This window comes from Lepidochelys kempii, chromosome 1, assembly GCF_965140265.1.
Source record: "Lepidochelys kempii isolate rLepKem1 chromosome 1, rLepKem1.hap2, whole genome shotgun sequence".
NCBI lineage: Eukaryota > Metazoa > Chordata > Testudines > Cheloniidae > Lepidochelys > Lepidochelys kempii.
Genome location: NC_133256.1, coordinates 15,560,783 through 15,573,705, shown reverse-complemented (window position 1 = coordinate 15,573,705; position 12,923 = coordinate 15,560,783). Strand labels below are relative to the sequence as shown.

Below are 12,923 nucleotides of genomic sequence, written 5' to 3'. Positions count from 1 at the left end.
TGTTAGTCTGTATTCGCAAAAAGAAAAGGAGTACTTGTGGCACCTTAGAGACTAACCAAATAAATTGGTTAGTCTCTAAGGTGCCACAAGTACTCCTTTTCTTTTTGCAAACAAACTTAAAAGGTCATTTCAGTTTGTGATGTTTTATTACCAAGTAGTGGGTGGAAGCAGCCCTCTTTTAAAAGTACAGTTACAAGTAAGAAAAGAGGGTTACCTTACCCATGATTTTCACCTCACACAGCAGCAGCAGCATAATACAATGATTTTTGCCCAGGTAGTTGAAAATTAACATGCATGTGATGTATTTGAGATGGACAATGAGTTCATGTTACAGCAAGGAATGATCACATTTATTCTGCTTATTACAAAACCATTGGCTATCAGATGGCCAGCCTCTTTGGTGTCAGTCAAGTAATTCACCAGCAGTACTTGCCGCACGACGTCAACTGTATGCAGCACAGGGGTGGTAGTTTGTCCTGTGGGATAATCACAAAATAGTTAGCAATTTTGGCATGTTCTCTTTGATGTACGTGTTTGAGGAAGTACTGATTTTGGTACTGCATGTATTGTCATTCAGAATAGCCAACACAGGAGGGCATTTCTAGGTTCCAGCGCTTGAATCATACCTAACTTTTTAAAGTACAAAGTACTGTTTTTCTTAAGTCTTTGCCACATACTAACCCCCATTAACCCTCCATTTATTACAAGAAGTACAGGAGATGAGGTTTCCCCCGGGAGCATAGCTCTGTTCCTATTAACCACATACATTGTGAGAGTCCCTAGAGGCCTGAATCAAAATCTTTACTAGTGCTGTACAAGAGCATGCGCACACATGCACAAAATACAGTCCCTGCCTCCAAGAGCTTGTCATTGAAGGAAGCATTTGAACTTTTCACTGATCAGTTAATTTCAAACTTGAAGCAGAATTTCAAGTACTTGTATTTTTCTAATGTCAGAAAAATTAATGTCATCTTTATAGAGCAGCTTTCACCCCAAAGCACTCTGCCAACTACAGGATGTATAGCAGCACTATACAGTAGCCAGTAGGGTCCCCAATATATGGCACTCCCAAGGATCCTCAGCCAAAAGACTAGTCTTACTACAAGTGTTCTGTGCTCTCTTCTCTGCACACAGAGAGAGAACCGTAGTTATTAAGGTCTCATCTGAAAGTTGGTGGACAATGTGAGGTGTCTGCCTTAAAACAAATAAGTAAATCCCTCTTTAAAATGATTTTTAAGAGGCAAGTAAAAGACCCCCATTTAGTAAAATGGATTCAGCGCAATTTATCTACCTGGAAGAAAGTGATTAATCCCCCCCTGCTAGGATTTGAACCTGTGGGTCCTGCTGTTTCTAGGTGCTGATCACATAATTATCAGTTAAACTAGACTGATAATCACTTAGATTTTGGAGAAAGGGGAGTGGACACTATTTGGCATCTCAGAAAACTTCAACAGAGATGTAATATATGAGGTCTCACCTTTTGAAGTTATTGGTGGATGTTTCACCAGGTATGCGTCATTTCACTCTGGTTGATCTGTCCTATAATTTCATTGTATTTTCTGGTCAGGGCATTGGCTTTTCTGGTCAGATGGGTCAGGACACGATACAAGCCTGTAAAGTGATGATAAAGCAGTCCTTCAAGATCGGCCTCTTCTTCGTTCTCTTGTACTTCCTCTCTGCTGGTGATTTGGTGTTTGCTTTCATTTAGAGGCTCCAGTCTACCCTCCACTGTAAGTTTGATGGATTTCAGTTGGATGTAATACTCATACAGGTCCCTGTTGCCAAAATCACCAGTGGATGTGTCATCCTGCTGTTCCATGTAGACGCCTCTGAGGAGGCTGGGAAACATAACCGCTTGTTCCATCTTGTGGATGGCAGAGAAGTACTCTTCCATGGCTGTGGTCAGACAGCTTCTCCGGCTCTGAATCTGGCTTCTGCAGGTCTTAACAGGGATGCTGGCTGATGGCGCTGAAGCCTTTTTGGCTGCTTGATTGTTATGAGAGTGAAAGGAGCACAGGTGACAGGTGGTTTTTAACAGTGGAAGGAAGGGGTGTGTATTACCAGCTAAAGACACTCCTCTATTTCCAGCTAATCACACCACTGAGCCTCTGCAGGTCTCAAAATCTGTTTAGTAATCTGTTCAGAGTCAGCATTGGGTCTGTATTTGCAAACTGGACCTCCCCCAAAATGATCCTTAACTAAATTTCAGAACTTGACCTTAAAGCAGGAATTTCATAGGTCACGTTATCTTTCAATGACCAGATAAGAAAATGGCCATGAGGATAACTGCTGTTTGGAACTGAGTTTTCCTGCCCCCTTCCCCCCCACCCCCCCCCCCCCAAAAAAAAAAAAACTGGAAAAGCTGGTGTCTGAAAAGCTGATGCAAGACGTGAAGGCTGCATAGAGTAATGATTTCCCCTTTTGTCCTAATTCATTACATTTGCACATAGCTTGCCAGCAACGGCAGAGTTGAGTAACCTTGAAACCCATATGCATATCTAGAACTTGAGACTCAACAAAGATGTGTCTCACAAGTGATCAGCAAACCAGATACATTTTATTAAGCTGAGGCCGAGAGAGAGTCGGAAGTTTGTCTAGATTCGGGGGGGGGGAATGATGAGATGACAGAATAATATATCTAGTCAAAATCTGTATTAGCAGATGGTCCTAGACTTCACTGTGTTAGAACAGACACTGGCAAACCATATTTTCAGCTGGTGAAGAGGATTTATTTTTAGCCATCTTGAAGAGACTCTCACTTTTTGAGGATTGTATTACAGTAGTGTGGTGAGGGCCTAGCTGAGATTGGAGCCCTATGGTGCTAGCCCCTGTTCAAATATACGCTATCAGACAATCCCTGCCTTAAAGAGTTACAGTCTAAATAGAGCAGGCAGATGAGGGGTGGGAAGGAAACAGAGGCACAAAGGGGTGAAATGCCTGTGATCAGAGCCAGGAATAGAACTTGTGTCCCCTGACTCCCAATGCGGTGCCTTAGCCAATAGATTAAGTTGCTATCCAAAAAACCCTCCAAATGATCTTTAAGTGGCAGATGAAAGGGAAGCAGCCCAGTGGAGCTAACGCACTTGAAAATATGGATACCAAATTCATGGGAGAAATGAGCCCCACCTGGACTCCATTAATTAAACCCACTGAAACAAATGGAAAATAAAGTGTTGTGTAGTGTTTAGAGGAGAAGGCTGGGTATGTACTATTCTTGATTCAGTGCTTCCTTGGGCAAGTCATTGAATTTCTTTGTCTTTATTTCCCCATCTGTGAAATGGGAATAACAACACTTCACAAGAGTGCTAGGAGGCATTCTATGGTGTCCTGTATTTGAAGGGTATCCTTTTCATAATGGACAGCCTCTTCTTTACTTATGGTATCCCAGTATCCTGTTTTCGCTTGACTCATTAGTTACTCCCTTCTCTTTGTGGTGTTAAGAGTGGGCTAATAAATTTAGTCCTAATCTGGGAAAGAATTTTACAGATGAACATGAATTGTGTGCATTGGATTGGATTGGTCTCACTGACAATAACAAAACCACTGCATGAATGACTCCAGCAAGTCCCCAAAATATCTCCTGCAAGGATTGTCTTGGAATTTTTATTACATCCATTCTTTTGATGTTTTCTCAGTTATTTAAAGACACAGTGCTCTTCTCAAAGCAATCTTCCCTGTGATTTCCTAGCACAGGTGCTCTTCATGGGCCAGATCCTCAGCTAGTATAAATCAGCATAATGCCATCGATTTCACTGGTGCTATCTATGCCAATTTATATCCGCTGAAGATCTGGCCCAGTATTCGTAAATAAATATGCTTACTGATTACCAGCACTCAAAGATTTTAAAATATGCCAGTTTAAAAGGAAAAACAGGATCCATCCAGTTGTAGATCCCATAAAAAAATATTTTTTAATAGTCGTATAGACTGAGGTTAAAGAATGCAAAGATCTACCAAGTCACCCACTCCTTCTTGCCAGGACAGGCTTGTCCTCTAGCCCACGGTTTCAAACTTGAGAGCCTAAAGTTAGGCAACTAAGGGCCAAATCTTTAACTGATGTAAATTGCTGTCCCTCCCGTGAAATCAATGAGCTATGTTAATTTACACTAGCTGAGAATCTGTCCCCATAGTCTCTAGTTAGGCTCCTAAATAAAAGTGGCCTAATTCTAAGAGGTTCTGAGGCCTCACTCCATCCACTAGGGGTCCCTAAAGCCTCAGAATTTTAAAAGCTCAGCTGTTGACAAGTGAAGGCCTGATCCTGATTGTCAGAGGAACTAGAGATGGGCCTGGGCCCTCACAGGCACACTGAACTCTGCGGAAAGCGTATCTGCGATGAACTGGTGTTGGCTACAGCACAGGTTTAGTAACTTAGGCTCGGTCATTGGATCTGTTGGAGTGTGGTCTGCTGGTTAGAGCCCAAGAATGCAGCATTCCCAGTTCCTGTGGCTTTGAGTCTTGTGATACTTGGTGTCTTTTCTAAAGCCCCTGGAGTCATGTGTTAGGTGAACAATCTCATTGTTCATTTAAAAAATAAATATCCAGTCCTTGAAACTGTGAAGAAAAGCTTGAAAAAAGGACCCAAGTGCTCCCTAATAATTCAAAAAGCAGAAGGCAAATACCACACACACACATCCATGTATTTATTTTAAAATCTCATGATGTGGAGGGGCCTGACTCACAGCTGTTGAATATTTGGGGTTGGCAACACTTAAGGGGGGGGGGGTCAGGACTTTGAGGCACAATTCTTGACTCTGCCACTCCTTTGCTGTGTGGCCACTGCCAAGCCCCTTGATGTTCTGTGTCTCCATTTGTCCTTCTGTGGAAAAAGTGGGGTGATAACTAATATTCAAGTGATTTGAGATCCTCCCAAGAAAGGTGCAAATGACTAAACAAGGTGACTTTTCAGTTTGATGCACTAATGGCTCAAGCCTGCAGGGTGTAGACCACTCACAAGGAGGCACTCGGACCAAGGTGTTTCGGCATCTAACTCCTACAGAATTCAATGGGGGAATCTGGGCCTCAGTGCCTTTCAAGTCTGCCTCCACTACAGACTTAACAATGGGATAACTGTCACTTGGGGGGGTGAAAAATCCACATCTCTGAGCAACATAGTTATACTGACCTTACCACCACGTGTAGACAGCGTTATGTCGGCAAGAGAGCTTCTCCCCTCAATATAGTTACAGCCTCTCACGGCGGTACATTAGCAGTGCCAGTGGCCGAGTTCTGTCCTGCCGGTATAGGAGCATCTTTATTGCAGCACTTACAGCTACAGGGTGTTAAGTGTAGCCCTGCTCTCAGCAACCGGCTCTCAGCTGCCTGCTCTGCAGCCCATTAAGACTCATAGAGCAGCTGTAGTTTTTAAATCAACTGTTAATGTCTGGTGCAGACATGGAAAGGGAAACAGGGCAGCTTTGCAATAGAAACCAAAGCTCGGGTGCTGTGTCAATGAGGTAACAATGAGGTCCCTTTAACAGCCTGATCAAGAAGTCAAATACTCTACACAGATGTCCCTTTAATAAAGCCTTCTGAAAGGAGCCCCTTTTAAGCCAGAGCACAAATAAAACTTAAGTTCCAAACCAGAAGTCCCTGAGTGACAGCAACAGTTCCTTCTGTTGTAAGGCCACAGGCTTCCCTGCGGGCTGGGCAGCTCTGTAGTGTTTCCTCTGCTTGCTCAGGCTCTCTCCCTGGCCTCCCTGCCTGGAGAGCTCTGCAATCCCTTCTCTCTCTGCCCTTGAGCCAGGCGGAAGTGGTGCTTCTATCTCCCTGCCTTTAGGGGCATCCCTTCTTCCTAGTTCAGGCTCCTGGGAGCTCCCCTTTCTCCTCAGGAACTTCCACCTAAGCTCTCTTGTGCCTTTTATCAGGTTCAGGTGCTCCTTGCTTAACTAACTGTCTTCCAGCTGCTTCAGCAGTTAACCTATCCCCAGGCGGATCTGGGTTGCTCATTCCCTTCAGCAGAGCCTGTCCCAGGTATGTGGGATAGCTGGCTCCTTTAAAGATTTAGTTCTGAAGGGAACAGGATTAACATGGGAATGTGTTAACACTCTATATTCTGGTATGGGATTATTCTACTGGTTAGAGGGTAATGTAAGGTGCCCAGGGCCAAGGAAGGGTTACATAAAGACATTCTCCTGATGATGGGCACAGATAGGGAATGTCTGTGCTGCTGTGGACTAAGCGCTAATGGGACTGAGGTGTGTAAAGCCTTCATATAGCAATGAGCCCCACACAGGGTGAGCAGTGAACATACACAATAAACTGGGTGGGGTTTGGTAGCTGCTTCATCCTTCTGGGTATTTTTCTGCATAAGTCAGTGAGAGAGCACAGCGGGGGCTGGTCCAGCCTGCGATACTCTGCTCCACAGAGGACCCCAGGGCTATCAGTGAGAAGGCCCTAGCCTATATGCTAGCTCTAACCCCTAGCTCCACAGAGGCACAGCTCCATTGGAGCTCTACAAGGGTCTCCCTTGGGCTGCAATAGCCCCCTTCTCCCTCCCCCCGGACTCCAGGAAGAGCTGTATTATCTTTCCACCTCATTGCCATGGGGCTGGATGGGGCCCTTCCTCTCAGCCCATCCTCTGGCCCACCCAGTCTCCAGTACCCTCCTCCAAAATGGACCCCAGCCAATGGAAAAATCATGGAGCAGGTCCTCAAAGAATCAATCCTGAAGCACTTACACAAGAGGAAAGTGATCAGGAACGGTCAGCATGGATTCACCAAGGGAAGGTCATGCCTGACTAATCTATTCGCCTTCTATGATGAGATTACTGGTTCTGTGGATGAAGGGAAAGCAGTGGATGTATTGTTTCTTGACTTTAGCAAAGCTTTTGACACGGTCTTCCACAGTATTCTTGTCAGCAAGTTAAAGAAGTATGGGCTGGATGAATGCACTATAAGGTGGGTAGAAAGTTGGCTAGATTGTCGGGCTCAACGGGTAGTGATCAATGGCTCCATGTCTAGTTGGCAGCCGGTGTCAAGTGGAGTGCCCCGGGGGCGGTCCTGGGGCCGGTTTTGTTCAATATCTTCATAAATGATCTGGAGGATGGTGTGGATTGCACTCTCAGCAAATTTGCGGATGATACTAAACTGGGAGGAGTGGTAGATACGCTGGAGGGCAGGGATAGGATACAAAGGGACCTAGACAAATTGGAGGATTGGGCCAAAAGAAATCTGATGAGGTTCAATAAGGATAAGTGTAGGGTCCTGCACTTAGGACGGAAGAACCCAATGCACAGCTACAGACTAGGGACCGAATGGCTAGGCAGCAGTTCTGCGGAAAAGGACCTAGGGGTGACAGCAAAGGGCAACAAAAATGATTAGGGGTCTGGAACACATGACTTATGAGGAGAGGCTGAGGGAACTGGGATTGTTTAGTCTGCAGAAGAGAAGAATGAGGGGTGATTTGATAGCTGCTTTCAACTACCTGAGAGGTGGTTCCAGAGAGGATGGTTCTAGACTATTCTCAGTGGTAGAAGAGGACAGGACAAGACAAGGAGTAATGGTCTCAAGTTGCAGTAGGGGAGGTTTAGGTTGGATATTAGGAAAATCTTTTTCACTAGGAGGGTGGTGAAACACTGGAATGCGTTATCTAGGGAGGTGGTAGAATCTCCTTCCTTAGAAGTTTTTAAGGTCAGGCTTGACAAAGCCCTGGCTGGGATGATTTAATTGGGGATTGGTCCTGCTTTGAGCAACGGGTTGGACTAGATGACCTCCTGAGGTCCCTTCCAAATCTGATATTCTATGATTCTATGATTCAATGCAGAGTGGCCTGCATTGGGTCTGGAGGGAGTCAGGGATTGTGCTGCAGGCTGAACCCCTGTTTGGACTGAACCATTTTGAGGCGCACACTATTCCCTATGCTGTGGGTTTTCCCAGTCCTGTCCAGATTGGCAGCATTAACGTGATTCTGATGTGGGACTGGAGGCAGCCCAGGGTGTTAGAATACTCCTGCTTTTCCTAAAGAGGCTGGCAGGGAGACAGATCTCTTTCAGCAGCCGAGTTGGCTCATGTCAACACAGTTAACAGGGCTGCTGTGCTAGGGGGAGTTATAAATAATGACACCCACACAGCTACAGCTGCTAGAAAATGGTGTATGTCAGACTAATGGAAAGAGCGTGGGAAGGAAGGAAAAGTTGAAACAAAGGAGACTAGAAAATGCAAGACCAGAACAGACTGATGGTCTGTCTAGTCAGGGATCCCATCAGATCCTAGCAGATAATCCAGAGGAGAGCATACTCCTGATAATACACACTAAATGCCCCACATCTGTTGTAAAGATATGGGCCCTGCACCACTACTGTAAACTGCCCTGCACCTACAAACTACGTTTAATGTGACACAAGTGAGGGAGGCATGTGGAGAAGCAGGTACAGGAAAGGACTTGGAGACAATAATAAACTCATCTGGTTTTCTCAGGCACAGGAACATCTTGATAGCTCAGCGGGGCTATTTATAATTGATCTCAGGAGTTAGTTTTGTATGCTCTCTTCCCCTCCCATGGGCTTCAGGGCAAGGGTGAGAATTTTGGAAGTGCTAAGGGAGGTGCTGGGTGAGCCGGCTCCGAAAGGGTGATCAGAAACCATAATGCACTTTGTATTAGGGTCACCAAGCAGTGATCTCTGGCAAGGAGATGCTGATAAGCAATTTCCATTGTGGGAGTGAAATCCCTACATTCCAGGGCATCCATCACAGAACCTGCTTGGGGTGGATTTGCATTCCTCAAATGGGATTTGTGTACCTACAGGGTGGCGCTAATAAATGGCTGGGAAGCAAAGGGTGGGACCCACAGCAATGTTTGTGCAGGCTGAGGCAGCTTCTGTTTAATTTAGGAGTGTTTCACTGAGGATCAGACCATGCAAGGTGCTGATCCAGCATCCTTCACTAACTGCTGCAGTCAGTGGGAGTTGAGTGTGGCCAGCACCTCGCAGGAGTGATTAGGAGCTACCAGTGGTGACTGATGATGGCTCAGGGCATGACCCTTAATTGAGGAGACAATTAACTGCAGTGGGGTCAGTGTAGGGTGGTCTCCTATTGCTATTGCTGCCCTGGAAATTTGCAGATGTCAGTAAATTGGACTAGGTCTCCCAGGCATTAAGAACATAAGAATGGCCATACTGGGTCAGACCAAAGGTCCATCCAGCTCAGTATCCTACAGTGGCCAATGCCAGGTGCCCCAGAGGAAGTGAACCTAACAGGTAATGATCTAGTGATCTCTCTTCTGCCATCCATCTCCACCCTCTGACAAACAGAGGCTAGGAACACCATTCCTTACCCATCCTGGCTAATAGCCATTAATGGACTAACCTACATGAATTTATCCCATTCTCTTTTAAATGCTGTTATAGTCCTAGCCCTCACAATCTCCTCAGGCAAGGAGTTCCACAGGTTGACTGTGCACTGAGTGAAGAACTTCCTTTTATTTGTTTTAAACCTCCTGCCCATTAATTTCCTTTGGTGGCCCCTCATTCTTATATTATGGGAACAAGTAAATAACTTTTCCTTATTCACTTTCTCCACACCACTCATGATTTTATAGACCTCTATCAGATCCCCCCTTAGTCTCCTATTTTCCAAACTGAAAAGTCCTAGCCTCTTTAATCTCTCCTCATATGGGACCTGTTCCAAACCCCTAATCATTTTAGTTGCCCTTTTCTGAACCTTTTCTAATGCCAGTATATCTTTTTTGAGATGAGGGGACCACATCTGTGTGCAGTATTCAAGATGTGGGTGTACAACGGATTTATATAAGGGCAATTAGACATTCTCCGTCTTATTCGCTATCCCTCTTTTAATGATTCCTAACATCCTGTTTGCTTTTTTGACTGCTGCTGCACACTGCGTGGACGTCTTCAGAGAACTGTCCATGATGACTCCAAGATCTTTCTCCTGATTAGTTGTAGCTAAATTAGCCCCCATCATATTGTATGTATAATTAGGGTTATTTTTTCCAATGTGCATTACTTTACATTTATCCATATTAAATTTCATTTGCCATTTTGTTGCCCAATCACTAAGTTTTGTGAGATCTTTTTGACGTTCTTCACAGTCTGCTTTGGTCTTAACTGTCTTGAGCAGTTTAGTATCATCTGCAAACTTTTCCACCTCACTGTTTACCCCTTCTCTAGATCATTTATGAATAAGTTGAATAGGATCGGTCCTAGGACTGACCCTTGCGGAACACCACTAGTTACCTCTCTCTGTTCTGAAAATTTACCATTTAGTCCTACCCTTTGTTCCCTGTCTTTTAACCAGATCTGAATCCATAAAAGCATCTTCCCTCTTATCCCATAACAACTTAATTTACGTAAGAGCCTTTGGTCAGGGACCTTGTCAAAGGCTTTCTGGAAATCTAAGTACAGTATGTCCACTGGATCCCCCTTGTCCACATGTTTGTTGACCCCCTCAAAGAACTCTAATAGATTAGTAAGACATGATCTCCCTTTACAGAAACCATGTTGACTTTGGCCCAACAATTTATGTTCTTGTATGTGTCTGACAATTTTATTCTTTACTGTTGTTTAAACTAATTTGCCCGGTACTGACATTAGACTTACCGGTCTGTAATTGCCGGGATCACCTCTAGAGCCGTTCTTAAATATTGGTGTTACATTAGCTATCTTCCAGTCATTAGTGAAGACTAATAAGATTCTACTGTGCCCTCCTGACAAGGTTCCATCCTGCAGTCCTTAGAAAAAGTCCAAGAGGTGGCAGCCCAGCCAGAGATAAGCGGATTCAGTGGATCTCCCAGGCAGTCTTGAGGGCAGAGTCCCAGCTAGCATGTAAAACCACCATCCCCAGGGTGAATCCCAACTCCAGCACAGCTACCCCTGCAGACACAAGGAGGGGCCGTATGCACCGCTCTGACCCGCTGGGCTTAAATCTGACCCTGAATTTACATGCGGGGGCCTCAAAGAAGTTAGAAATGGCCCGAGGAAGTGGGGGGTTGTGATCCGAATTGGGTTTAGCTGGGGAGCTCTGCTGAATTGGGGTCTTAGTGAACACCCTGTCAAAATAAAAGACAAAGCAGCAGGAGTCAAAAACAGGTATAACCTCCATAGAATTATGGATGCTAGACTTGTAATCTAGTCCCCTTGCTTTTCCCCTAGAGTCCATTTTATTGTCCAGTCCGACTTAAAACAACCCAAGCAACATGGCTCCTGCTGGGCTTTTCATGGGAGTGTACAGCCGAACAGATCTCCCTGGTAGAAGATGTTTCCTGGTATTCGGTGTCTACAAGTTTTCCTTTGCTGTCTTATTATATATTATTATTATTATTTCTACTGCGTAGGGCCTGAGAGCCTCAGCCATGGATCAGGATTCCATTGTGCTAGGCACTATACACGCAGGGCAAAAAGCCAGTCCTCTGGCCCCAAAGAGCTGACAATCTAAGTACAAGATAAGAGACAACAGGTGGTTACAGAGAGAGAGAGAGGAATTCCCCCTAGTTCTAGTTTACCCACTCTTCTATACTTTAATTTTCTTATTTCACTTTGTGTCACAGCATCAGCTTTCTGTAAGTATTTAATTTTTACCAGGTCTTATTTTATTTTTAGAAAGAGCTATAAAATACTCATCTACTGTACTGTATTGTTTATGTTAAAATCCGGAACAGAAGAGGCAGTTCCAATCTATTGGAAAAATACATCTGCTTTAAAAAAAAAAAAACACTTTTACAGCTGATGTTATTTTCCTAGCAGACCCACAATAACAGCTTGGAGCTGTTCCAGTTTATTGTTAAGTACATATTTTATACAATATAAAAACCACCTATTTATTCACAATAAAAGGCATTGCCAAGTTATTTATCACTGGATAGGCACCAGGATCCCATCTGTTTTCATCAGAAGATCTGAAAGCACTTTACAAAGGCGGTGAATATCATTATCCCTGTTTTATGAGTGGGGAAACCCAGGCCAAAGGTCACTCAGCACACCAGAGGCAGGAACGCAACCCAGCTCTCCCGAGTATCAATCTAGTGCTCTGTCCACTAGGCCATACTACTCTAATATTGCGGTAGTGCCTAGGAGCCTCAGTCATAAAAGGAACCCCCATTGTGCTAGGCACTGTACAACACAGAACAAAAAGACATTCCCTGCCCCAAAGAACTTACAATCTAAATACTATTCCTCTGCCTTGGAAAAGAGAAAAGCTACTAGTGAAAAGTCCATGAGGGAAGGGGTTTACAGCTCCATGGAGCAGATGATTCCAAGCATCATGAGCACCATGGATTCCAAGGAGCTATGGGGAAAGTGGGGCACAACCTAGAGATCTCAGCCCTTCTCCGCCTCACTGCTCTGTGACCCTCCTGAGCAGCAAAGTTCCCTCATAAGTCTTTGGCTACTCCCCATCTGGCTACACACTAACTTCTTCTCCAAGATAGTTGATGATGTGGGTTTTTTACATACACAATGGTCATAAAAACAAAGGCAGCGCTGTGTAACTCCTGCTCCCCTACAAAAAGCTGGCTGAATGTCCGGGGGAGGGGTGGGGGCTGCGTTCCTAAGTCAAGATAGAGTTGATCTCGTTTGTGGCGTCATCTGTTTAAAAGCAAGTGGAATTGGCTTAATTGACTAGTGGTGTCAGCATGGCACCATCAGGTCTCCTGAGGACATGTACACAATGGGCCTCACCTGGCTGCCGAGAACAGTTCTAGCACACATTACTCATGGTTCTGTGCAGAGACAAGGAACCAGCCAGGACACAAACACTGGCACAAAGGGGGATAAGTTTGTGGGAGGGAGAAGGCAAAAGCAATATTCTATCAAGGATCACTCAGTTTTACCCATCAACAGCTGGCCACATCCTCAGGTTCCCATAAGAACATAAGAATGGCCATACTGGGTCAGACCAAAGGTCCATCCAGCCCAGTATCCTGTCTACTAACAGTGGCCAATGCCAGGTGCCCCAGAGGGAGTGAATCTAACA

At 44.8% G+C, this 12,923-nt stretch overlaps 1 protein-coding gene across 1 annotated transcript; it reads right to left on the bottom strand.

The window, feature by feature from the left end:
- Nucleotides 1–1,501: 1,501 nt before the first annotated feature.
- Nucleotides 1,502–1,916, bottom strand: THRSP (thyroid hormone responsive). Its single transcript, XM_073316903.1, has one exon. The coding sequence runs from the start codon at nt 1,892–1,894 to the stop codon at nt 1,502–1,504; it is 393 nt and encodes a 130-aa protein (XP_073173004.1). The 5' UTR covers nt 1,895–1,916.
- Between the last annotated feature and the right edge of the window lie 11,007 nt (nt 1,917–12,923).